At 43.7% G+C, this 27,824-nt stretch overlaps 2 protein-coding genes across 9 annotated transcripts in view; one reads left to right on the top strand and one right to left on the bottom strand.

The window, feature by feature from the left end:
• The first annotated feature begins 280 nt into the window (after positions 1-280).
• Positions 281-19,496, top strand: PPM1K (protein phosphatase, Mg2+/Mn2+ dependent 1K). Its single transcript, XM_065836072.2, has 7 exons — positions 281-398; positions 3,132-3,625; positions 4,178-4,278; positions 11,451-11,616; positions 12,134-12,278; positions 13,348-13,482; positions 13,941-19,496. The coding sequence occupies exons 2-7, from the start codon at positions 3,186-3,188 to the stop codon at positions 14,070-14,072; spliced, it is 1,119 nt and encodes a 372-aa protein (XP_065692144.1). The 5' UTR covers positions 281-398; positions 3,132-3,185; the 3' UTR covers positions 14,073-19,496.
• Positions 19,497-23,434: 3,938 nt separating this feature from the next.
• The window catches only part of WDFY3 (WD repeat and FYVE domain containing 3), a 168,462-nt gene continuing 164,072 nt past the window's right edge, over positions 23,435-27,824 (bottom strand). For all 8 annotated transcript variants that reach the window (XM_071807984.1, XM_065837921.2, XM_071807979.1 and 5 more), the window contains one exon: positions 23,435-27,076. In XM_071807984.1, coding sequence (XP_071664085.1) covers positions 26,956-27,076 — 121 coding nt within the window. In that variant the 3' untranslated portion in view covers positions 23,435-26,955. The remainder of the gene's footprint in view (positions 27,077-27,824) is intronic.

Here is a 27,824-nt window from a genome sequence, read left to right as displayed (position 1 = left end):
CCAGCGGCCCCTCGGGGCGGCCATAACGCCACCCTCGCGCCTCCTGCCTGGCCCAGGGCCCCTACCCCGCCAGGCACCCCGGCAGCGGGCGGCTCCCAACGGCCAACGGCTGGGCGCGCGGCGGGCGGGGCGGGGGCGGCGGGGGGGGCTCGGCCGCGGCGGCGGCCGCCATTGGGGGCGGCGGGGATCAGGACAAAGCCCATTGGCTCGGCGGGGGGAAGGGCAAAGCCCATTGGCTCGGCGGGCTCCGGCTCGCCGGAGGGGGCGGGGTCAGGGGAAAGGCAGTGGGTGGGAGCGGGGTCCGGTGCTGCCGGCGCAGCGATTCTCGGAGGAGCCGCTGCTCTCGCACCGCTGGGGCGCAGCTCCCGCCGCCGCCAGCTGTCCGGGCGCGGAAGGAGGTGAGGGCGGACTGGCTCGATATCTGGGGCCTGGGGTGGAGGGGGAAGGGGTAGGGGTAGGGATGGGGGTGGGAGGGCGCCGCGGAGCGGCCGGGCTCGGGGGTCGGAAACTTCTTCCTCCGCTCGGCCGTTCCGGTGAGGAGAAGCGAGGAGCGGGCTGGGCAGCAGCAACGAGCCGCTCCCGGGGAGGAGGCGCGCTCCGCTCCCGTTTACCGGCAGCGTTCCCCTTCCGGCGGCGGCAGCTCCAGTCTCGGGAGCATTGGGCGGGAGAGAGGAGACGGGCACCATCGGTCTCCCGGCCAGCTGCTCCGCGGGGCTGGGGCTGACTTGGTTTTCTCGCTTCTCTTCCGTCTTCTCCGGTCTCTACGTGGGGTTCCCGCTCTCCGGCCGGGCACAAAGGCGGCAGCGGAGAAGCGAGGAGCCGCCTCCGCCCTGCCCCGCACATCGCTCTGCCCAGCCCGGCACCGGGGAGGAAAGGACTTAAGCGGAGACACCGCTCCCGTCATGGAAGGGCTTGCATTAAAGAACAGATCTCCGCTGGTCGCGTTAGACTTTCCCTCAGGGGCTCGCACGACACTATCTAACCTACGACACAGCTTTTATGTGCGTAGAAAAAACCCGTCCTAGCTCAGTCAGTTGTGTACTAATTCGTAATTAGTAAATTGCTGCCGAAACCTCTTTTAAGTTGCTACTCTGTGTGCAGTTTATTATCCAGGCAAGGAGTGACATTACAGTCGTAGATGCAAAAAAACCTATAGCACTGCCCACACCTATGCGGTTTGGAAAGTATGGAAGGCAAGTGCACTTACTCATGTTCAGAGTTTTAAATTCCTTTTAAAATATGTTTAATCCCCTGGGGCAGCAGGCATGCCTTCTTTTTCTTCTGGGTTCCTTTTTTTTTTTTTCCTTCTCACAGTCTGGAAAATTTTCATCAGCCAAAAAGCAGCCAGCCTGTAAAAGGAGCACCATAAAAGCTGAACTCCACTTTAATCGTTGACTTCATGCACTTTAAGTGCTGTATTTCCGTGTCTATGTACAGCAACTGTTTCTTTAAATGTGTACAGATTAACAGGATCAGATGGAGCACCTCAAAACAGATTTCTCTCTGCAACTGTCTATCTTGGACTGTGGCTTTAGCACCAGTACCATCCTTTCCAATACCTTGTTTTGCCCAGATAGGCTTGCCCTTGTTTTTGCAAACATCTGAGTTAGGAAAGAACAGACTGTTACATGTCCCACTGAAAGCACAACTGTTTACATCACAGAAACTAAAGATTAGTTTCCCATTCCTGACTTGCAAAGTCACTTAAAAAGCAAAACCATCATTAGTATTTATACCTACCTGGAAAAAAAAAAAAAGGACTTTTGAGAGCTGAATTTGATGGGGCACATGCACATTAATTAACTAGGGATTTTGGATTAATCCTCTAATTCATACTTGGATACTGGGAAAGCTAAATATAGCTAACATTTCATGTTCTTCCTTCAAGCTGACGGAAGTGAAATGAAGTGTCAGTTTTGTAAATTGGCACAATTTCAATTTTGTTGTGCTGAGTTTAACAGAAGGATATTAAAGAGACTCTTGTTATGAGTCAAGGATAACAGAAAAGCAATTCAAGAAGGTACATCCGTTTTAAAATACCTATAAGTATACTGAAATAAGGATGTGATATTGCTGTCACCCAGCAATAAAATTGAAAAAATCTTAAAATTCCAGATGGTTGGTTCCACTCACGTGCTGCTCCAGCCCACATTTGTCTGATGCAATGACAGCAGTTCCCAGCATGTTTGACCCTTTATCAAGTCGACAGTTACTCTTTAAGTGCTAAGTAAAGAAACCTTTCTTCATCTGAGAATTGCATGAAAGGTAAACCAAGAGCATCTAAAGCAACATGCTTTGAGCTGTGAATGGCAAGTTTAGTGTTGGCCTCCAGAAGGCTAATGCCACAGCCTTTTTCTACTAAAGCAACCATTCAAGTGACCTTTGACTGTATGTTTTTGGGAACGGCTGGATTTTTGTCTAGTAATTCTAAAAAGTAGTTTTAACAAATACTTCAGATCTACAGATGCAGTTGTGATTGGCATGTGGATGATGGCAAGGCACTCCAGCCCAAAATTACAGCGTCTCTGGGGTACATGTGTTGCTCTTTGCTGCTCAATTATGTCAGACCACTGTGCTGTCTTTTTGTTTGTTTGTTTGTTTGTTTGTTTTTTCCCTCTGGCATTCAGGAATATCATGTTTCCTTTGCAAATGAAAAAATCTCTAAAATCCGAGCAAGTATATTTCTCCCCTCTTCCCCCCGCCCCGAAAGCCACAGTGCAGATGTTTCAGCAATTGTTTGAAGAGTGTGCACGATAAAGTCATTTTCACAACCTTACTTCATATTTTTACAAATTCATGTTTTAGCTGATGTGCAGCAAAGTCATTATCACTCTCATTTTCTCCATTACAACCTCTTCAACCTCTGAAAATTCAGGTTATCGTTGTGCAGGTGGCCAGCAGAAATGCCTTACCTTGATCTGCCTGCAGTACTCCCCCTCAGATGTGGGCTGATCTGTGTAGGATTGTTTCTCTGTGAGTCATGCAGATCTCTCTGCAGTTTCTTCTCGGCAGCGCTATGCTGTGCATGATTAGTGGGCTCAGATTGTGACATGGTTTCCCGAATGATGTAACTGAAAATTCCTCTTCCCGTGCTTCTTGTTTCCTGATCAGTTTTCTCTTTGTTCTCCAAGGCATTCCAACAGCTGTGTGTCTTTTATTCCTACGAATCTCTGCAAAGACAAGTTATGTCAACAGCTGCTCTAATTAATTTGGTACGAAATGGAGGGTATCAAGTAAGAAGGAGAGCTGTGCTGACGTCCCGCCTCTTGCAAGACGAGAAGCGTCCGACAGCTGCATGCTACAGCTTCACCTCCGAGCGCCGGGCTTCCCGCTTCGATTCAGATGGGAGCGGGCGACCAACCACATGGGACACTTTTGGCATCTGGGACAACCGCATTGACGAACCTATTCTCCTCCCACCAAGCATAAAGTATGGCAAGCCGATTCCAAAAGTCAGCCTGGACAAGGTGGGCTGCGCTACCCACATCGGGAAGCGGAAGGAAAACGAAGACCGGTTTGGTTACGCTCAGCTGACGGAGGATGTCCTGTACTTTGCTGTATACGACGGACATGGTGGGGCAGCAGCAGCGGACTTCTGTGATAAGTACATGGAAAAATATATTAAGTAAGTGTGCATCAACTGAATGCATGTCAAAATAATTACAGCAGACTTTCCTTAGGACTGAAAGGGAATGTTGTCACTAATCCTCCTAGGTTTTATGGCCACCTAGCCCAGTGGGACAGCAGGAACACTGGCCTGGAACAGTCCTTGTTTTAACAGATATGCTATGAATTACTGATTCTGTATGGTCCCTGCCCCAGGGAGAAAGCCCACAAAGGCAAGAGAGGAAAATGTGATTGTACCCACCTTCCAGGAAAGGGCTGGGAACACAGAGAGCGTGAACTGATTGTTTCAGAGTCACTGTGAGCGCTGACCTGCAGCTTGGTTACGCTCTTCTGTGTCACATCCCTGCATGTTGGAAGAGGAATTTTATCTATTTGCAAAATTACAGGATTATGCTTCCAGTGCAGGTCATTAGTAAAATCTTATTGGCTTTTCACTGAAATCCAGCATTATTCATGCATGCAGGGAGGAAATAAGGCTATGGAAAAGACTCATCAAGATGTATATTTATTGGAAAGAAGTTTAATTTTTTGTTTGCTTGTTTGTTTCCAGAGAATTTCTTGCTCAGGAGGAGAACTTGGAAGATGTTTTGAACAAAGCTTTTATAGAAATAAACAAAGCATATGAAAGACATGCTCAGCTGGCTGCTGATGGTAGGTGAAAAACTATTCTGCTCATATGGGTGGGGGGAATAAGGTTTTGCTTATTTGCTCACTAGTTTTGTAGTAAAATGTCCAGAAAAACACTTGAAAATAGTTTTACTTAACATAGGATTTTGCTCAGCAAATGAAAAAAAAATGCTTTACCTCCTTAAAATGAAAAATTTATAAAAAGTGTCAAGTTAGCAAAGAGGGATTTAGATTTGCAAGGAGCATAACCTCACTGTGTGAGAACCCTGGAGGAGGGGGTTGGTTTGAGTATTTTGGGGGGGGGTGTTGGTGGTAGCTTGTTTTTTATTGTTGTCTTTGTTTCTTGAAAAGCTGTTATTTCTATGGGTTAAAAGCATCAATGTCAAAAGTTCTCCTTTCTGACTTGGCTGCTGCACCTGAGGAGGAATGTAAGCCAAAATTAATACAATTGATATTGTTTCTGCACAAACAGTCACATGAGTAGCTGGGTGTGAAAGGGGAAGACAAGCAGTGAAGAGGATAACAAGGTTGGCTGTGATGAAGGTGGCACTAGCTGTTTTAGGCTCCTCAGTCCTGACTGTTGGTCAAGTTCTTGTATATCTCTCTAGAGCCTAAATGCATCTGAAATTCCAGTTCTAGCAAATGGAGCTTAAGGAGAATAATTTGGGAAGGAAGATGGAGGTCCCCATCCCAGTTCTGTCAGAGGAGTTTACTCAGCCATGAGATACAATTCTGAGAGTCAGTTCAGCCAGTCTTAAATAAATAAAACAAAACAAATGCAGCAACAACAACGGCAAAATCCTCAAGAGAAGGCTTGTCCCAGTGCTGGTGCAGGAAACACAACTAAGGTTGTTGCAGAATAACAGAAACTGTAAACATTTTCTCTTCAAGACAGACTTCAAACCAACAAGCCCTCTAGGGACTGAAGTGAAACTGCTCTGGAGGTCCTTTTCTTAAGCGATGAATGAATACAATCAAGTAATGGAACATCTTCCTGTGCTTAAACTGCTGAATGAATCTAGATAGATTAAAATATTTCCTGGCAGGACAGCTAGCCTGACTGCTGAAGTACCATGAGGGATACACACCTTTCCTCTTACCTGCTACAAATTAAGGTATCAGGAAAAAAGGTCTTAAGTTATGAAATCTAGCCCCTAAAAAAAAGGGGATTGAATCTATAAAACTAATTTCATAAATATATCCTTTAAAAAAAATATATATATATTGAAAACCTTTTAAAAATAATGATGTGGTAAAAAGGTCCAGAGTCACTTTTGTCCTATGGGGTCAGTTTATAAGTGAGCTCATGAAAGATACATCAGTAGAGCTGACATGCTTTGTATCCAAGAGCCTCCTTGCAGATATGTTTTCTTAAAAGCCCAGATTCAAGGAAGCGTCTGAATACAGGCTTATGCACATCCCTGGATCAGGACTTTTCATTTTCACTGACTTGTAGTTCTGTTATATTTGTGTCCCTCCCCCCCCGCCCCTTTTTTAGTATGACAACTCTTGGTTGGGCTCATTGCAGTGACCTCTGTTAAGTCTCAGAGCACCTCCTCAAGGAGAAGGATGGGGAACCACACCTGGTGTTTTATTTTGTTATTCTGAAAGTGGTTTCTGATTGTAACATTTTGTACACGAGACTTACAGAACTGGATAACAACAATATTTGACAGGCAAGTTGTGCGGCAAGCTGAGCGTTTAGGAGCTGCTTATAGGATTTTTTCCATATAATTTAACTAATTTGCACCGCTTAATGAAACATAAATGCAAATACCAGGAGATTTATGAAACAGTTACCAAGACACTGGACAAACACTCCTCATTAAAAAAGTTTGAGGTTGAGCGAAATAGAGGGCAAAAGCATCTTCAGACATCCATGGGGCCACACTCTGCCATGTACTCAGTGTTCCTCAGATAGGCTGAGGACCTGCAAGCTCTCACAGGAGCCAGTGGGATCTGAAAGTGCCCAGTGCTGCTCTGGACTGGTTGCCCAGCTGAGAAATGAAGCTACAAGGGAAAGAGTGGGGTAACAGGTGCAAAGACAAGTGCAGATTTCCGAACAAATGAAACTTTTTGTGTAATTTGTTGTTAAAATAATTCAATAATGTTGCTTAGTGTGAATATTTTTTGTTGCTGCTGCTGTTCTGAAAATGTCAATGCTTGGCATGTATCCTTGTTAGAAGCCGATTTCCAAACTGATTCAGTTTGCCAGCAAAATAGTTCTGATTAATTTTGGCTATTCCAGATGTGACAGTCAAGACTGTTGCTGAAGTATCTTGAAAATGTTGGCTAGTTGTGTAACACTGGGTGTCTGTGATACGCTGGATGCTCCCTAGGGCTGACCTCCTTTTGAAACCTGGCCCTGGTTGAGAAGGTGGGAAATAATAGCTTAGTCTTTTCCCAGTACACGATCCTGCCAGGGTTGGCTCCTTTCACTGTACCCGCAAAAAAAACCATTGCCTGCCCAGGACTTTTCTAATACACAACCAGCTTTGAAAGTGTGTGCCTGGGTGTTCAAAAGAATGTGACTCCTGGGACAAATCCTTGTAGCCAAAATTGCATGGATTTTGTTTGATGCATTGTTTATAATGCTATTTAAGGGGCAAAAACCTTATATAATGGCACAAATTTAAGAGGGTTAGAGAGGTGACTTGTGGGAGCACCTATGTCTTCAAGGACATAGCCTTCTCTAGGTCACCTTACAGTTACAGAGTATTTGAAATTATAGTTGGGAGAACACATAGTGTAATACTTACTGTGAGCTTTCAGCCATAAAAAAGTGTATGTGCATGTTCCAGGTACTGCTACTGTGTCTGGCGTGCAGTTCAGTAGTGGAGTGCTGTACAGGCCTGGTATCGGCTCTCACAGTCATCTGTACCTATCATTTCACACAAAAGTATAAGAAACTTGCCATAGGCAGATCTGGGATAATCTGTCCTCCACCTAAATCCTTTTTAATCATTAACAGCCTAGAAAAATGCCTGGGCCTTGAAATACGGTGTTTGCTATCTCTTCATAAACACACTTTCCTTCACTTTCACACATTTAAACATATCCAGTAACTTTTAAATCACTACTAAACTTAGGTATGGGACACAAGGAAGCTCACATCCAACAAATATGTCATTATTCATGGGACGACCATGAACACAGATGGACAGAATTTTCTGATGTTTTTGACCAGTCTTAAAAATGTTAATGTAAAGGCTGAATTGCCTTGCTATTCAGCACAGAAATAGGGAAGAGAATCATGTTCTTGAGGAAATCTGAGCATCTCTCTGAGAAATGTGTCCTGGCCTCATGCAGTTCCTCCAGAGTACAGCTTCTATTCACTGCAGGCGTGATCCACTGCTCAGGGAAAAAAACGGAGTTTTTCCATCAACCTCCATGTTCAGTGCATCCAACTCTAATCACATTGGCCACTCACTTCTGGAATAGCCATCTTATTAAAACATAGCTAGATACTAATTATGTATCTATGTTCGAAGGACACTCCTGGAATCTTATTATGCTGAGCAAACAGCAGAAGTTATTTAAAATAAATACATTTTAAAAGTAGTGGGTTTTGGTTTTGTTGGTTTTTTTTAAAGTTGCCTTTCAAACATATCGATTTTTATTTCTTTGAATATGTCAACCTGCAACACTGAGGAAAAGGGAGGGCTGCAGAAATTGTACTTAACTATTTCATCAATCCATCAACATTACAAAGACAGCCTTTTAATCCAAAGGCTCTGAATATTACCTAATCAAGTTGGAAGATACTAATTATAATACTAAAGGGGTGTTTATTAGTCATATACTTATATTCAGTGCGTTTAAGATAGCCCCATTTTAGTTGTCACTGATTTGAACTCCCCATTTTTTATGCTATATATATGTATAAAAATAAATAAATTACCTTAAGGAAAAGGATTGGGCCATACTCCATACTGAAGATGTTCTTCAGAGTGGATACTCTTGCCATATACGAGGCAACTGGCGCCCTGGCATTGATACAGTTCTTGAGTTGATTTCTTGGTTGGTTACATGCCTCCAAAGGGAAAAAAAAAAAAAATGCAGCTTTTATTTTGGCTGAATTTAAGCTGGTTTTGTCATGCAGTTTTAGCAAGAAGGCGGTAACGCTGGCAGTTCCCCCAAAATGCCAAGGCTAATTTACCTGTGGCCAAAGGTGCACGTGTAAGCCTCAAGGACTGCCACACTGGACGTTACACAGCTCAGGACGGCCTCCTATACCACCTGCAAAAGACAGTACAGGCAAAGCCAAGAGTGACTACTTCCCCTGTTCTGCAGCCCTTATTCTTTCATCTCCAGTGTTGCAGGTTTATTTGAACAAATTCCCTGGGTGAATTTCCTATTTGCCTCTGTGTGCGTGTTATTTGTGGCAGACACTGTACCTGGTCAGCAGCTCTAGAACTGGAGGCCCTGGACACTATATGCTGGGCTTCAGTGGAAAGAGAGATCTGCTTAATTTTGTCCCAGGTGAAGGAGTCCGGCGGTTCCTAGCCTGGACTACTGGAAGGTTCCCACATCCTCTTTGTCACATTAGTTGAGATGTCTTGCAGTAAAAATTGTCCAGTGAGTGTTAAGAACCTATTGAAAGATATTAGCTTTATAGTGATATTGTTGGGGAAAAAACCTCCGTAATTGTTAAAACCAATGTATGTGCTGATGCAATGTATTTTGACATTATTAAATAACCTAGTAGCAGTCGTAGTAAAACATAATAAATGTTATCCCATCATCATTCCTGTGTTTTGGAGCTGTGCTAGAAATTGCATAATGCATGAGGCTTAGCTAGACCCATGGTTTTGCACCCCTGCCCAGGTCATGAACAGGTTCCATGGAAGAGAGCATGAGCAGCATTTATTTTTCTGGGAGTTCTATGTAACTAATAAACAAATTTATAAAGCTCAAGTCACTATGACCATTACCACAGTTCTGGCCAATATCTTGACTTGTTCATTAGTACTGTCCCTTGGTTCTGTGATGGTGGCTCTTTTGGCTTTGAGAGTTTGCATCTTAAAGATGCAAATTGGCTTGAATGTCTAAATGTTTCCAGTCATTTATGAATTAAAGACTATGAATCTTAACCTTTTCAGAAACTGCTTCTGTTTTTCAGCATAGTTCCAAAACCAAGGAATGAAATGGGAAAGTAGCGGCAGTTCTGCATTAATATTAACGTCTAAAATGTATTTTCTCTGAAATAAAAATGTAGTTTTATGTAGGTTCTTTATTTCACTGCTTTTAACTATTGGCTAAAACAGGTATTTTACTGGTTCTACTAAAATATCTAATCACTCTGGTACTTGTTAGCATCTTATTTTCATAATGCGTGCCTCAAAGTGAGGCTGCACCATGCTAGCCCTTGCTTCAAATTAGAACTAGGATGTCAGTGCTCACCTGAGCAGTCAGAAGCTACTGGCATCTAAATAGTTTTGAATATCACAGCCTGCCTTGCAGCCATAACATAGCCCAAGATTTGACCTAAGTGACTATGGTTGATATTTGTTATTGACATGTTGGTTAAGTGTACAGCTAAACTAAGTCATCACTACAGTAATAATACCTGTTTTAAAATAATTACACAAGCTCAGTTTAGACTGTTTCGTGAGGTGTTTTTTTTTTTTTTGATTCATCAGCTCACTGCTTTCATTGCACAACAAGGCTCAGTGCATCTCTCGGGGCTCTGTGCACTTCAGTTTACACCCAATCCTGTTTTACATACGGGGTGCTGAGACCTCACAGAGTTGGGGAAGGAGGTCACCGAGATACCAGAACCACTCACCTTTCTGTTTCTGTAGTGTGGAGGGGGTTGTGCTGTGTGTATACTGTTAGTCATGTGAAAATGCAAATATAACTGGCAATTCTCATTCCTAAGTTAGCCCAAACCCCCTCTGTGGAATTGGCTTGCTTTTAAAACTGGGAAAAACTGAAAAGATCTCAGAAGACCTATTAGAGGACTTTTCAAGGGCATTTATTTGCATTGGCTGTGAATGCAGATGTGTTCCAGGGCAATAGCTTGTTCTGGTCAGAGGTTTTACTATAATGGCTCACGTGAGCAGGAGTTACAGCTTTCCAGGCACCTCTTCCTGGTTAACCCTTATGTAATTTGCAGGAAGGGAAGATAGGAGCTGTGAAAGGAGACTGCTCCTTTCAAAGAATAAACAAAATTGGAAAGCCGGGCGCTTCTCCTGGCATTTCCTTTACCACAGATAAAACTGGAGATCTTTTGTAAAATAGGCAGACTGGCATTCACCTTTTCAAGAATTTTATTGTTTTTTCCCCCAGAGCATTGTAGAAAGTGAAATGAGAAACCCTTAAATTTACTTGCACCAGTTAATCCAACCAGGTCCCTGAACACAGTCAGCTCATCTCAGCTCACTCCTTGAGCCTGGAAGAGGAGAAGCCACCAGCTCGGGCTCTGTTCTGCCCTCTGGGCAGTCAGCCTACACCCCTGTCAAGCCATCCATGAGTTTGCAGGCAGAAGGTGAGGCAGAATCCAGCTTCACACTTGCTCTGGGACCTCCAGCAAGCTGACAGGCTCTGAAGGGAGCAGTGTCCCTTTCTAAAAAAAACCTGTGGCTTGCTGGCTGCACCCTTCATCTGTTGGCAAAGCTGAGGGAAGCAGAGTGAGACTGTAAGAACTCTGATAGCAACTGGAGGGACCCTGCAGACTGGGGTGAGGGGTCAATCTAGTGTTTCTCTTCTGGTGAACTACATGGAGCTACAGTTACAATTACTCAGCAGCCCACTTCACTTCGTAACAGAAGGGAAGAACCGTCAGCTTTACAGTGGGTTACCCATACAGCCACTGTGGCCAGGAATAAGGGCGATAACCCTGTAATTTGAGGTGAGCTAGTGACACAGGAAAAATATTTGCTACAAGCTGAAACGAAGCCACTGTACCTGGCACAGCTTTTATTCCACTTGCCCTCTTTGCATGGAGCCATGTTGTTGCACAGAAATACTCATCCTTTCCACTGCCTCTCTCTCCCCAGTCCTACATGCATGCACGTTTGCTGTATTTTTGTGTTAATATATATATAGATTTAGTTTAAACTTAAAAGCAGTTGCTTAGTGATAATGTAGAGCAGAAGTTGTCAGTATTTTACCAGTTGAAACTTTTGCTGTTATAAATAGTCCTGCGCCTTGAGGCAGTACTAACACTTCTTTCTCCAATATGGCATTTATAGCAACTCTGATGAACGCTGGGAGCACGGCAACAGTGGCCCTGCTCCGGGACGGTATTGAGCTGGTTGTGGCAAGCGTGGGAGACAGTCGTGCTCTGCTGTGTCGAAAGGGAAAGGCCATGAAACTCACCATTGACCATACTCCCGAAAGAAAGGAGGAGAAGGAAAGGTACATGTTGGCTGATGATGTAGCTTCCTGGGGAAGGGCCTTGGTCAGGATGTGCTCGTGTTCTGCTGCTGTGTTGGGCTTGGCAAAAAGCAGAGAGTAGAACATAAAGCCCTGAGACCATCTCTGATCTGGCAGAAAGCAGCACAGCTCCAGTTAATTCATTTGATCTGTTTAGAGGACCAGAGATTTGGAAAGCCTCGCAGGAGCAGTAAGATCCCTATAGCTAGGACTTGGTACAGAGCCGTGACCACATGGTTCAGCCTTGTCCAAGACTGCCAAGTTAGAGCCAAGACCAGAGGAAATGGACTATGGTTCCCAGGTCAGGACTCAGCCCACCAAGCCACATCCCTTCTGTAGAGCTTTTCAAACAGCAAAAGCCAACCCTCAGTGTCCTAGCTTAGGTCCTCCATACCCCATGCAGCATCAGTTGCTAGTGACAGAAATGACACACAGAGACAGGAGTCAATGGTGTGAAGCAGTAACTCATATTTGCTTTTTCTCTTGTGCCCCTGGACAGGATTAGGAAGTGCGGTGGCTTCATTACCTGGAACAGTGTGGGACAACCTCATGTGAATGGTAGACTTGCAATGACACGGAGCATAGGAGATTTGGATCTTAAAAACAGTGGTGTGATAGCCCAACCAGAAACAAAAAGGGTTCAGGTAAAAGAAAGCCTGGTTAACCGGGACAGCAACATTCGGAATAAGGGGCATCATAGGTATTTGATGCAGTGGTGGTACCCACATGGCATGTGCCCAGGTGCAACCTAATGGCCAAGCATTGTTTTTTATTTGTGGCAAAATAACCATAGACCAATTCTAGTTAAGTAATTTCAGATTAATACTAACAGGACAGAGAAGAATCTGACCCTGATAGTAAATCCAACCAGATCAGCTTCCGAATCCTCTTTGTCACAATAGAATATAGGATGAGGGAAGAAAGATAGCATGTGATATCCATTACTGAAACACAAAGGTGTTTTAGTCTGTTTGGGGCCTGTGGTCAAATTAATAATTTCGAGGTTAATGCTGATATAAAACCATCCCTGAGAACTAGGCGGGATATGGATGAGCTAAGTTATTGAAAAAAGTAGAATACATAGAAGTTTGCATACTTGGGAGAAAGGGAGGAGAAAAGAGCAGTTTTATGCGTCTTAGCATAGCCCTGTAGTTATTTGGAAAACAGATTAACCACCCAGAAGGTATTCAGCAGAGTTACCTTTTCTTTTGTGTGAAGGCTCTCCTCTCAGCTCACACTCTGGTGGATACCTTTTCTCAATGCACCTTCCAGGGCCCGTGGAACTTATATTTAGTTAGCCCTGATTAAACACCACCGACTAGGCCTGAGGTGTTTAGGGAGATGACCACAGTGCTATCACTGAAATCCTCAGTTTAAGGAAGTATTTTGTTTACCATGTAACGTATGGATCTGGTCTTCTGGCCTCAGTGTATTCAGAAGGCTGCTTCCTAGAACTGGAAGCACCCTAAGATGTTCTCTGCCAGTACAGGGAACACAGTCTGTGTGGCTGATGGATCTGTTTGAGGATTCGAGGGGCAGCCTTTGGCTAGCCGGGGGTTTGGGGGCTCTAGTTAGTCCTCATGCAGAAAGTGGGAGAGCATGCAGCACCCCCAGAAAAAGTCCTTTGCGACAGAATGTAAAAAAGATGAAGGCAATTACTTTGCCTTGCAGTGTTTGCTCCATCGTTGTGCATACTCTGTGCCTTTATTGCAGTTACATCATGCAGACGACAGCTTTCTGGTCCTTACTACAGACGGTATTAACTTCATGGTAAACAGTCAGGAGATCTGCGACTTCGTGAACCAGTGCCATGATCCTACTGAAGCTGCCCACGTCGTTATTGAGCAGGTAATGCCAGGGCTTCTCTTGTTTTTTGTTTGGTTTGGTTTTAAAACAAAACAAATGTTCAGCCACACATTCAACAGTGAATTGAACTGTGCTGGCTGAGACATTCACTAGTCCCAACGGCTGTTCTTTTTCTTGCCCTGGGTCTCACCACATGCTTGCTGGGGATGTAGGGATGTCATTTCAGTTAACCTCCACTGAACTGTGTGGCACCATAGCTGCAGTTTACTCCCATGCTGAATATGTCATCAGCATAGACAGAAATGGCCAGTTTCCCACCAGAGTTCTGGACGGCAGCATGTCCTGTGCACAGCTCTGGGGCATACCAGAATCTGCAGTGTCAGGGCTGAGAAGGTGCAAGGACGTCTTTGGCCTCAAGGCATACTGTCTCATGTGGAGCCAGATGCTTGTTTCATTTTCCAAGCAAGATGATGATGCTGACAACTTGTTTCTTCTCTCAGGCAATACAGTTCGGCACCGAAGACAACAGCACGGTTGTCATAGTGCCATTTGGAGCATGGGGAAAATACAAAAGCGGTGAGATCAATTTCTCCTTCAGCCGCAGTTTTGCTTCCAGTGGGAGGTGGGCATGAAGACCTGCCACAGCTACCTTGTCCTCCTATAACCTGGACACAGCATGCTACAGGAGAACACATCCATCTGTTAATAGACTGACTCAGTGTCTTGTCCATCTCTTCTGTTCCCAGTGTTATAGAAGATGCCGCTGCTCCCTCAGTGTGTAGTGCCTCATTGCCTATGGCTGATTGCATTTTGCAGAGTTTATTTATTCCAGTCAGCATAGAGGCAGCTGTTTCTTTGGGTTTGTAGTCCCAGCAGCTCTATACATCACTTTGTTCACACAGACGAGGCTCTGCGGTTTCACCTAAGGCTGGAGGTTGTGCATGATTTTTTCATACCTACTTGTATTACCCAGGACCTGTGGTTACCTGGCAGCTGCATAAGTCTGAATCTCTGAGCCACATGCTGGCTTCTTCATACGTTAACGCATGGGAACAAACGCACAAGTGTTCTTAGGTAGACAAAAAGCAGGTTTCTTGTCTTCCTCTGCTATGCAGCCAGTCAAAACTCCCGTGCGCTTCAGGAGAAGCAGGTGAAAAATAAGGGGGAAGTTCCAGAAGAGTTTAGATGGTGATGCCAGTGGCATTTGGTGGAGCTGAACAGCCTCCTGAGACAGGGCTTTATGCTCTCACTGCCACCATCTGTGATCCTCTAGCTCCAAGGAGACGGAGCAGGCTGGAGGTATGTGCCGTTGGACAGATGGGAACATCTCTCCATTGGGTCCAAAGCCTGTGTGGTCTCTGTGGACCATTCAGCAGCCCCTTGCACCGTGTTCTCTTTGGTGTGCCAGTGCTTGACAGGAGCACAGAGCAGCAAAAAAGCTGCACTTTTTTGAAATCCAGAGACTCTCATCAACTTGAATTTTTTGTTTCTTTGTTTTTTGAAGGTAAGCCAAGTGATTAAAAATAGTTTACTAATTGAGATTCTTTGGACGTGTAAGACAAGAGAGTTTATTTCTTCATAACTATATGAAGATTTTCCTGCATTCTGCTGAGGGTTTCTTTCAGTTAGTCGTGATCTCCCGTGTCTGTGGTATACAGGGAGCTGTAAAATGCCCAAAGCAAGCAAGCTAGAGAAAAGAGACACATTATAATAACACAAGGTAATTTTTATAGATTTTGGGTATTATTTCTAGTAAGTGTCAGATATTCGGATACCAGAAGGTAGTTTTATACTTAAAGGAAGTGTTCCCACTTCCCTTTCCGGAGGGAGCCTGTGTCCACTGAGGCATGGGGGGACCAGAGCTCTGAGCCAGCTGAGGTCACTGCTGTGACACAGACTGCAGGTGACGTGTTGGGAGCAGGTGGAGATCAGTCCCAGTGTGCCTTATCCAGACCTCCTTCTGCCTCTGCTTCACATCAAGCGTGCAGCTCCTATGGCCTCCAGGTCACCCTGTTGCAACAAAATACAGGCAGAGAAGAACTGGACTCTTCTCAGGCTTGCCACAGTATTTTTCATTCTGTGGATGTTTCCAATAGCACAACTGTAAAAACACACAATCAAAAAGTGAAAGAAAAGTTGCTTGTTACTAAATGACCTTGGAATAAAGAACAATTCCTGAGATGCCTGGCCCAATTCTCATTTTCCAGCATTAAGTACACATCTTCATTACTTTTAACCCTTTCTTTTTAAGCCCAGGGCTACACCTTAGGCAGTCATTCCACATGTCTTTTCTTGCTTCTGGGCAAAGGCCTGGGAGCACCCTGCAGAGCCCAGTGTTGTACTGACAGCATGAAGTAGTGGGTGGTTAGAGAGTACGCTGGTTTTGTCCCGTCACTTGGTGTGTTACATGGTGTATACAACGTGCATATTTGGGTTAGAGGTACAAAGAGCTTGTGAATCAGTATTTGTAAATCTCTATTGTATTAGATGTTGTTGCCCAGGCCTCCCTAACAGTTTACTGTAATAATCCCGTCTTTCTCCCCAGATTTTCCCCAGGGTTGGGGTTCAGTCTTCATCTGAGGTCAAAACGTTTGCTGGTGGTGGTCCTGGGCTCAGCCTTGCTTACCTGAGGCAGAAGGGCACTTTTAGTTCCAGCCAGCAAGAGCAGGTTCTCAGTCTGCAGCAAGCTGAAAGGTTCACACAACCCTTTGTGGCAAAAAAATGGCAAAATGCAGCCTCTCCTGAGACCTTGGCCTAAGAGGTTCAGAGAGCTGTTCCAGGAACATGGCCGTGACCAGTTTGCACTGCAGTGTGCACAGCTGACAACATTTCTCTGGTGGAAGAAGTGACCTGCTAAAACCAACGAGTCCAATAGTTCCTAGCGAAGGGTTAACCATGATGTGCGGCAGTAGTCTGACTCTGGGCACAGGGAAGGGTTAGAGTTAAGCTCTGGACAGGGAGTTGCCATTGGGGGTGGCTTTGGTATGAGGTGTGAGACAGGCATGACCTGTGATGTAGGGCTTTGGACAAGCTCCATGACACCATCATATTCCAAATGCTGCTCATTTCAGCTTGGCCACCTATCCAGACACAAGATATCAAGGGCACTGAGGGTGTTGGTGACATGTACATGTTGATTTTTATTTTTGAGCAGCGCTGTATCCTTGCCAAGCTGAAGACACGGTATTCAATGTAGGCTGCTAATGAAAAACACTGCAAATGAATAACAGGTGGTCTGAGGAATAACCCAACAGTTAGCATAGCTTGTAACCATTGACCCAGATGTAACGTGAAGTGAGAGATTTCTTATCATTCAAGGTTTTGAGGCTTTTTTTTTTTTAATCCCTATCTGGTTGCCTGATGTCATAGATAACAGAAGTGGTTGGGGGCTTTTACTTCTTCTAACAGAGTTGTTATGCTATCAGAGGAAGGATCCATCCATAACTTGTTTTACATTTTATAAAGGAAGGGATAAGGCAAAGCTTTGCAAACCAGAAGACGGTTAGATAAAGATGTATTGGCGACTGTTATTAGTGCCTTTATACAATCACAGAAAAACTTGGGTTGGAAAGGACTTTGAGGTGTCATCTACCTTGGCCTCCTGCTCAAAGCTGAGCTAACTTCAGACTTGCTTACTGCACCAAAGGAATGTGCAGTGACTGAAAATGGATGGGAGAAAGACTTCTTAAAATTGCATTGAAGTTGAAAACTTACCAGTATTTGAAAAACAACAGGCACTTTGTACAGCTACCAATAAATTTCGCAAATAAATTGACATGTACTTAGAACTAACAGAGAGGAGCCATTTTGCTCAAAGCAAAGGTGGACCAGGAACTGACAGGAGGTTACAGAGATGCATTTCTTCACACACAGGCTATTCTCTGCCTGTCCACTCTAGTTTTCTGTACCTCATTCTGATGTAAACAAGCTACTGATGAAGATTAAATGCTTTGCAGTCTGCCTGTTCCTGCTGCCATTAAGAGCAGAGGCACATTCACACAGGTTTGTGTGGATTCCGCACTTCACGCTGCACAGGGCAAGACTGAGCGCCAGTTTGAGAAGAACAGCATTTTGTTGAGACACTCCGTTACCAGGCCCGTTGGCCTCTGCCTCCTGAACCACAGTAATGCTTTTTCCTACCATGATGACAGTGAACTCCCCTAAGATTTAGTGGTGACAGCACCAAACCCTGTTTTTCTCCAATAAGTTGGGAAAAATCTGCAATTTCCTGGGTGGATGGAGTTTTCATCATTTGACACTTCTCACTGAAGAGTCATTAGAACAAGTCACTGCCTTTGCATTTCAGTTTTGGGGCTGTTTTGACACTGACACTGTGTTGGCAGAGTGAGCTTTGCCGACACACACACGTGTTGAGTGGGACATGGGTGTACGGCACTGCATTTGGAGTGTGTGGACTGAGGTCAGTGGAGCAAAGCCACATTAGGGAAAGTGGAAGTGGTTTATCATAGTGGTACCGGGGGATCACATTAGCAGTGCCTTGGTAATGCCGGCCAGCAACCCTCTCGGCACAGGGTTCTCGACCAGAGCAAGGTACTGCCCTGATGTGATGAAGCTGTACTTACTTTTTTCCTCTCTAGTCCCTAAGTCTCCTGCCATCTACAGCAGCTCTGCAAGCAACCAGCTTTTCACCCCAGGAACCAGCAAAATTCTCTTGCCTAGCAGAGAGATCCTTTCAACTTGAGGACAAAAAAGCAAATTGTCCTAACGACAGCAGCCGCCTGTCAGAGAGGTTTATTCTGAAGGATCACTAGAGGTAGCTTACACTTTGAATGAAATGAAACAGAATCTCAGTTTGCTCTCTAGCTCCCCATCTTTCACATGCATCTGTTGTTTCAGCAATTTTTTTTTTTTTAATTTTTTTTATTTACAGACAATATTAAGGGTGACCTACTGAGCAAACCATAATAAGTGTTAGCTTTTCCTGTGCCTTTTAGGGATGGATTCAGAACTCTGATCAATCTGTTCAGAGTATTTTCTTGCCTGAACACTCCCCCTGGAGCAGTGGTATCTCTTGCTGTACAGACACTGCAGGAAGGTGGGCTCTGGGTGCAGAAAGGCAAAAAAAAATCCCACCAGATACTCGTTTTTACTGTGAGGATATGGAAGGCACAGGGAGCCTCATGTTGCTGGAGGATTTAATAGACGTGTTGAAACTGCGACTGGAGTTCCAGCTCGGTCTCTCCACCACCTGGCAAGCAGGCCTTTGCACTTTGTAGAGGGAGTTTGCTAAAATGTCATTTGCGGCCTTGACTTAGGAGAGCTGGTCTCTCTGCAAGGTGAACATAGTGCAAGAGATTGAAGTGGGGATGAGATGCAACAGTTTAACACTGAGTCCTTAGTACAATCAGTCCTTTCTGGTTGAAAAGCTTGAGAATAATCTTATTTGTGGTTGGGAGCAGGGGTGTGGAGAGAAATCAGCAACATCACTGCTTTTTATATACTTGGGGATCTGAAAATTGTGAGGAGCTTAGACTCACCGCGGGATTTCTGCTGACTTCCCCAAGATCAGGATATCAGATCACCTTTTCTGTCTGAGCAGGCAGGTGTGCTGCGGTCAAAGGCATTGGGATTTCTAGGTAAGGGAGAAGCACAAAAACCCCAGGTATTGGTGAAACCAGTTTAAATTTTTCTTATATAAATTCAGTTGGGCACTGCTAGGCCCATTCGTCACTCACCCAACAAGCTGAATGTTTGGTGTAACAACACTCTGGGTATTCCTTGGTTCTAAAGCTGCTGTTCTTAATGTGGTGACATCCACCAAGGTTTCCTCTTGACCCAGGATACCAATTGCTTGAGCAGACTTAAGTGCAATTGTATACATTTGTTACATAGTTTTCCTTAGGACTGTGTAGAATTACTGTGGTTTGATGTTTATGTTTGGTGTAATCAGTGTCCATTAATTCATCTTTTATAGACGTCTCCATTGTGCCTTTTTTTTTTTTTAATATTTGTTTTCATCAACTCAAAGCTACAGTGGAGCAGATCAGTCTATACTGGAATGCTTAAAAGATCTTTTAATAAAGAATTGGCTTCTAGAGTTGTGTCACTAGAAATGGAATTTTTTTCTTCTTCTACCACATTGCAAAGTACCAGAAAAATTTTTGCTTCCCAAACTGTGTCGTGATTGTCCCCTTAGCCCTGGGCCTCAGTCCCCGCCATGAAAAGCTTCTGATAACCGAGGCTTTGTCTACAAAGGAATTCATCCAGCAATAACCAGTGTAAAGTACCTCCTGTCTCCATGCTCTGTCAGCACCCACGTGCTTTGCTGCACCAGGGCCACATGTCCTGACTTGATATTTTTGTCTTTTATATTTTGATACCAAGAAATCTGAAAGCTCTAAAACAAATCCACCTACGATACCAAGTAATGGGAAAGATCTCCTTTTAAAACAAGTCTGTCTAAAGACAATAATTCTTTTGTGAAGAAGAAAGCAGCCTATGCAGTTGTCATGGTGAATGATTTCATCTTGAGACACAGTGGAAAGCAACAAATTGGGGCTCCTCAGTAAAGGAATATATTCTAGCTTCTGCATGGATTCAGGACTTTTCAGTTATCCTAGAAATGGTAAGGAGAAAATAACAGCTGAGGGTTTTAACTCATCCACAGAAGTAACCCTGAGACCACTGTTTTTAATGACTACGCTTTTACAGCTAAACTCAAACCTACCTCTACTCACTGTGCCTTGAAAGGAGCAGCCTTGACTTCAAGGAGGTGCTAGTAGTTTCCTGCAGCTAAGCCCCAGCCCTTCTATTTAGGGCTAAAGTGAGTCCTTTCCTGTTATCCTTTGTTGGTGACGCACTCCTCAGCTCAGTTCGGAGCTCAGCAGCTCTTAGATGTATGCACATACCACATATCGTAGTGACGGCATGAGTTTTTTGAATGTTAGGAAACTCACTGGATACGGTGGGTGTTGTATCCCATTACACAGGGTTTTCCTCACTGCTGTTGGGCAAGAGCCTCACTCTGCATGCACACGCACACGTAAACCATACATCAGTATTGACATTTGTAACCCTCTTGCCCAGAGGTCATCTGTGCTTTTGCTCAACACTGAAGTGCTTTAACCTCCCCACAGTTCTGCCCAGCAGAGCAGGGGCCACAGGGTGGAGTGGCACCGGAAGTGGGGAAGGGAGCAGTCCCTGCCCCCAGGGAGAGTGCTGCTGGGAAAACTGAAGGCTCAGCACCAGGAAAAGTGGCTGAATTTGAGCTATCACTGGCTCTCAGCAGCCAGGTTTTACCCTTTATTTATTTAATGGGGTTGTTTTTTTTGGTCATTCCCATCCATGGAATAATGATGTCACAGTTTTTCCTAGAGGTTCACACTTGGAAAAACTTAGTTGCATCTCCCACTGGCCTGTCTGCTTCATGGCACAGAGGGCCTCAGCGGTGGGCTCCTGAGCAGGAACGGAATAGAATAGTTTAGGTTGGAAGGGACCTTCAAAGGTCACGATTGCACTTATGCTAATCAGTTCAAGTTTTGGTCCCATTTCTTACAGATTTCTCTTCCTTTGAGGCCAGCCACACATCCAGCACAACGTCACCCAACTCCCCCACAAAAACAGGACAGGATTTGGCTCTCAACACATCAAAAAATTCAGTCACACACAGCAAATTGGACACAAGTTTGTTAATGACCAGCTGAGCTCTGGGACACTCACAGAACAAAATGGTGCACTTTTTTTTATAGAATGACAGAATCATGGAATTGTTTCGGTTGGAAGAGACCCTCAGGATCATCAAGTCCAACCATAACTGAACTTGAGCGCTAAACCATGTCCCTAAGAACCTCATCTAAACGCCTTCTAAACCCCTCCAGGGATGGTGACTCCACCACTTCCCTGGGCAGCCTGTTCCAATGCCCGACAGCCCTTTCCGTGAAGAATTTTTTCTTAATATCCAATCTAAACTCCCCCTGGAGCAACTTGAGGCCATTTCTTCTTGTCCTGTCACTTAGTACTTGGGAGAAGAGACCAACACCCTCCAGGCTCCGAGCTTCTTTCAGGTAGTTGTAGACAGCAATGATCTCTCCCCCTCCCAAACCCAGACAGCTACAGACCTTCTGTGAACACCAGGGCACACCCAGCAGCTGCATTTGAAGACCCAGCCATTTGTTTTAGCTGCTAAATTCAACACCTGGCCCCGAGAGGTGCTTCTGCACAGCGATAGCTCAAGTGCAGCCAGAGTGACACACTTGCGTCACCCACCAACTGCCTCCTTTCACTCCAGAGCTGGCTGCTGTGATGCCTGCTGGGGATTTTACAGCTCTAACACTGACATCAGAGCTGCCTTGAAAGGCTCCCCCCTTTTCCTTCTATTACCTTTCCTTAGTGGGGAGAGCAGGGGGGTTAATAGAGAGTATCAGCCACGGTTTTTCATCACCCTGCAATAAATGGTGACAGACACCCATCCCCTGGCTCCACAGCCCACTCCGAAAACTCAAAGAGTAATCAATTTTTTTGTTTGTTTGTTTCACCAAGCGGGGCTTCTCAGAGACCTGTGGAACGGAGTTTCTGGAATACGCCACAGGCTGGCAGAGGTGGAGAGGAGCACATGGACATTGGGGGTGCTGAGGGCACACGAGAGCCACAAAACCACCCCAAGGCTGGCGCACCTTCCCAAAGCCAAGCGATGCCCTTGGTCAGACTCCACGAGCGGTGCAGACCAGTGTACTCTATAGGCAGGACATGACGCTAATCCCGAGTTCTTAGCATTGTTCAAACTGCTGCACCTAGTTAAGCACAAGTTCGCTAACTTCACATGGCACAGATGAAAGAAGGCGACTAACTCATTTTTTTGCCAGGAAGAAAATAGAGGTTGAAATACCGAACAATGCAGCTGTACAGGCAGCCTGGAGCTCCTCTTAGGAGGACACCTCTCCCCACAAAGAGTGCACAGCAAGGCCAGATCCAAGACCCCACGCTCTGCGGGGTTCTACTGGCTCAAAGTGCTTCGACGAAGTTCATTTGTGACCTGCTCCATGATGGCAGAATAACATGCTGCCAAGTGTCTGCAGGTAGGCTGAGAAATACACTAATTCCCTCATAGCGGTTAAAGACAACAGTTTTTTCCGGTGTATGGAAAGATGTAAAATATGGAAATCCTTGAACCTATGAAAAGTGGATGTTACAAATACTATACAACCAAGATACGGCTTAGAAAGGCCATGAAAATTGCTTCTATTGATAAGTACTGCTTGAGAGCACACTTAAATATAGCTACAAACCCCAAAGAGTTCATGGAAGGAGTTAAACACAGAAAGCACAGACAGTAAAGTTCATTGGTAGAAGTTCCTTTTCTTCTACAACCAGAGAAATAACTTACTGTCAAACACCAACAATGCAACATCAATTCTGGTGCTCATCAGCCAAGGAACATGGTAGGTAGAACATGGTATTTAGTAAAGAGATAAACTGTCACCTGCCAGTGTTAGCAAGTAATTAACTGCCAACATGAAAACCTACATTCTTCAGCATTGCCAGCTTCGAAAAGGGTATAAAAACAGATTGAAGAATTAGTAAAATATTTCAACAATTGGAGATCTGAGGCTGTTTCTCACCAGAAAAGGTCAAGTTCTGCTCTAGCAGTCATTCTCTCCTTGGGGAAGATGATTTAAACTGCATTTTGATACTTCCTCCTCTTCCACTGTCCCTACCAAGCATGACTTAAATCATTCTTTTCTGTCTGCTTTCTCTATATTGGCACAGCCTATTCTTCTACACACTGTCAAATTCTGCTGGCATCAAACTCTACCATGACACTTCTAAAAGAAAAGAGAATCAACAAAGAGAAGTGATTTCACACTGCCTCATGGTGGAGGAATATACTCATGTCCAGGAAGCAGGACCGTAACAAGTAACAGAAATTTACTCCTCTTAACAATATAGAAACATGTTACTCATTAGTCACCACTCCCATGTTAAAAATGTTTATTCAGCTGCAAATGTTGCATCTTTCCAACAAATGCAAAACAGCTTTTTGGTGGTAAATAGCAGGTATTTATTTGAAATGAAAAAAAATACTTCAGTACCTGAACTATTGCATTTAATCATGTATTGTTGTAATTGTGTTACTCTACCTTTTTGCATTGGAGACAAATATACATTGAACATTCAGATATCACAGATTGCACACTAGATAGTAAATCGTCAGGCCTTTTACGTAACCACCAAAAAACAGATATTGGATTCTGCAATATAGTACAAAATTCCACACTCCAGTCTTAGCCAGTTATCTTCAATTTACTCCTGATGCTGTACAAATAAATGGCCATTTAACTAGGGCTTACAAGTTAATAACAGGACAAAAAAATATACATTGTACTGACACAAAAAGTCAGCTGTGTTAATAGTCATGCAACAAGTAACCAAACTTGCTGAAATTAAAAATACTTTCTAAAAACAGTTTTAACTGCATAAATATTTTATACACAGTTCATTTACTGAAACAAAAGGAGTCTTTAAATGATACAAAGCAAATATAAGTTTCTACCAATTTTATACATAAGAAAGTGCAAAATAACTTATCTAAAGTGTTTTGCTATTGAACTGATGAATGTCAGCTGGGGGCAGCCAACCAACTCTCATAAGCATGACATTACAGTTGCACACTACATACGAATGTTAGGAGTACATGAATAAGTATACTACAAAGAACAAGGCAGGAGAAGACATGTGAGGTACTTGCAGAGAATACAGTCTATTAATGTTAGTGTACATGAGTATATTTTGCTCAACGGATTGTTACATGGAAAACAAAGCAGGTATTTGCATTAGAAGCGTGAACGAAATTAAAAAAAAAAAAAGGTAAACACTCCCAAGTGAACAAAACAGTTGCCCACAGCACCAGCTGCCAGAGGAAACATGAGCAGGTGTTTTCTTCCCTTCACCTCCTGCAAGCAAGAACGTGGTTTTTGGAGCAGCACAACTGAAGAATTAAGTCTGAGGGCTGTGGTGACCGGTTTGCAAAATGTAAATTTGGACTAACTTCTACACTGCAGAATTTGGAAGGAACAACAACCTTGAATTTTTTAGTATGCTGCCAAACATTGAAAGCATAGAACTACACCCATATGATGTGCTTCTGTAGCTGAACACAGTCACTGGCAGCCCACTGTCTTCATGACCCCGCATTAGTACTACATGCCAAACGTTTGCTTCAGTGTTCAGGTTATATCAGTGTTACTGTTATAAACCTTGTTTTTATTAGGGTTTAATTATGTGGCTGTACAAGTTCCAGTCTGTGGAAAAGAAGACTTCCTTAAATTTGGTTTTGGTTTGAAATCTGGAGGCAAGGGGAATAAAACTCTGTGGACTCAAAGGCATTTAAGAGTTGTTAAAACAGCCTTTTCTTCAAACCAAAAATGTTAAGGCCACTAGCCTGCCTTCTGAACTGTGCTGGTTTTGCATCATTTTGGGAAGGGTCAAGGCAACATTAGAGAAAACAGCTTGAACACAAATTCCAGTGCTCCACACATGCTTATCGAGGACCTCTTGTTTTTTTTGGGACATCTGTCAGGGTAGCCATAAGCTATCCACTCTTTGGATCCAAAGGGATCTATTTGGGTCAGCTAATCTCAACAAACCTGCATTTAGTCAACAGTGTGCAAGGGCTCTAAGAGAAGCCCTTCTGCTCATTTGGGGACCTAGTATACATACCGAAACGGGAATTAGTCTCATTTTACAGACCAGCACATACATAATAAACAAACATTTATCAAAATACATATTTAACCTTCAGTGCATAAACATGTGATATCAGGGTAAATAGTAGGTGGTCAGGATTAACAAATTATTCACTGCTAGAAGCTCAAATCAAGAGAAGATGGATGTGCCTCCTGCAGTGCCAAGGACCCTCTGGAAGGAGCTCACACCACCAAAGAGTATCTGGCATTTTTGATGGCACAATTCCAACAACTGTGTCCCTTTTAACCATTTGCTGTTCCAGGGCCAGAGTCTGCCCAAATCATTCCAAGGGACACTCACAGAAGTACTAGCAGAGCAAAAGTGGGGCCTCCTGTCTCCTCTTGGTTTGTGTTGTATCCTTACCATTATTTAAAAGAATCATTGTGAATATGCCTAGATCTAGATCAGTTTGTCAGCCATTTACAAAATATATACACATACATTAAAAAAACCAAACAAACACCAGCCCACCCCTCTCCCCCCTCCCTAACCAAAAACCCACTGGCAAGACCTCACTCATAAAATTAAGTCCATGGGCCTATTCCAATGTACGTCTTCCAATCCCAGTGGATATCAGTGTTTCTACTTCATCCCACATGTAGTGCAAAATTAATGACAGAGTAGTAAAAAAATACTGCAATTAAATTCATATTGGAACTTAAAAGTCATAATGGAAATCTGCTGTCCTCATGTTGATGTCAGGTGCTGAAGCATTTCTGACATGGCTAAAATCACCCTGTTCTAGAGCAATTCCTACGTTGTTCCAAAAGTTTTTTTGCAAACAAGCTACAGGACAACAGCGGTTACATTTTCTGCACAAGGAATTTGTTTTGTACCTATATGCAAGCCAATTGCTATTGACTAAAGAAGGTAAAAGCTGGTTCTTGCACTGCATGAATCAGCTGCTAATGAACATTAAGTAATTAACAAAACTGCAGCTCTGATATATGTATAAAAGAGGCCTTATTAAATACGAACAACACTGAGGTGGTAAATAGTTTGGTATAAAATGCAACACAAGCGTACAATTTAGTTCCTGGTTATCTTACAGCTAGAATAAAATACTCCAAGTCCTATTCTCAAAAATGTTTTCTTTTGAAAAAAATCCATGTAATTCTATGAATAGCCTTACATAAATTAAGATACTGTGGGCAACTGAAAGAACAAACATGCATAGATTGGATTTTTAACAGAAATATGCATAATGCCTTCGAGTTTTCTCCTTTTTTGTATTTTTTGTTGTTGGTTTTTTTTTTAAACATTCGTATTTAAATTGATAGATGAGATAAAGATGCCACACAAAGTATAGTGGTTAATCTGAAGTCCCATGTAACAGGCAGTTAAGTTCATATTGAGATAAAAAGGCCATTATACCTATTTACAATATACACAGTTGCTTGCGAAGAAGGCAGATTTACAACTATCTTCTAAAAAGCCTTCCCCTCCCCCTCCCCCCGATAAAGATGACTACCTCTACAAAAACAAGACAAGAACTGGTCTTTAGGATAAGTGAGGATTTTCTCTATAGCCACGTCAACATAGGTTTAGGTGTTGACAGTTCAATCTATTGAATTTGTTGTTATCAATCATATCTTCCTGGGCCTTGCTCTTCACTTAATTATGCTGTTAGCCTCATTTACCTTCCGTCGACACAAGGCAATGATCCCTTTTCACTTTTAGTGCTTAAAACTCAGTATAAACTTAAGTGTAAACAGACAATATTCCAATCCCTTCCAATCACTTCACAATACTCTCACTGGTTCTTGGAGTGATGGTGGGGCTGGACAGGGTCTCTGTTTGTCAGGACCCACATCAATTCCTGGGCCCCTCCTCTGAACCCCGCTCATGCTGCAGGTTGTAGAAGCAGTTCTGGCAGACTCTGACCGGTGATGAAATCTTTAGGCGCTTGATTTCGGACTGAAACCGACTGCACCTGTGGAGAAAAAACAAACATTGCTGTGAATACTGGTCCTCTCCCAACCCGGCCATTATCATCATGACTTCCAATCCTGGAAAATTTCCAAACTTACGACAGAGTCATGCAGTCTGGCAGAAACAGAATTTAACTGGTATGATCACCACAGATCCAATGCAATGACTGCATGAGAGGCAGCTTAAAAAGAGCTGTCATCACCAATTTAGACTCGAAGTATAGCCACAGAGATAAAACTAGAAACACCACCTCTGACACAGTGGACCAGAGAAGAGACTCCCACCTCAATTCCTGAGTAGGGGAGAGCTCACGTACACCCTCTCTGTCATACACATTCCTGTCTGAGGCTGCATGCTACTGGCTTCTAAATCAGCACCCTTACAGTCCTGCACACAGTTTACACTTTGACCAGGTTGCTTGTAGACTGACAAGAACAACTACTTGCAGAAGTTTCTTTTTGCTGTTTTTGATTTTTTTTTTCCTTTGCTAAATTCATTTGTCTAGAATTCAAGCATTTGTTTTCCCAGATGGGCGACGGGGAGGTTTCAAAACTGCAAGCATGTTTCATTCACTGCTGATACCTCTCTTGTCAACTGGATTTATACAGGGGCTGGTCTGTCTTTTCTAATTCCTCTCTGGAAATTTTGAGAGCACTGATGTTTTTTCTTCATCAGTTCTGTTTTGGCAAGGGAGTGGAAAACCTCAGTCTTTTAGCTGAGTTCTGTGGTATGGAACAGCTTTACCTAGC

This window comes from Patagioenas fasciata, chromosome 4, assembly GCF_037038585.1.
Source record: "Patagioenas fasciata isolate bPatFas1 chromosome 4, bPatFas1.hap1, whole genome shotgun sequence".
Classification (NCBI taxonomy): domain Eukaryota; kingdom Metazoa; phylum Chordata; class Aves; order Columbiformes; family Columbidae; genus Patagioenas; species Patagioenas fasciata.
Note: the sequence above shows the minus strand (reverse complement) of the source record. Positions and strands in the feature narration are given on the sequence as shown.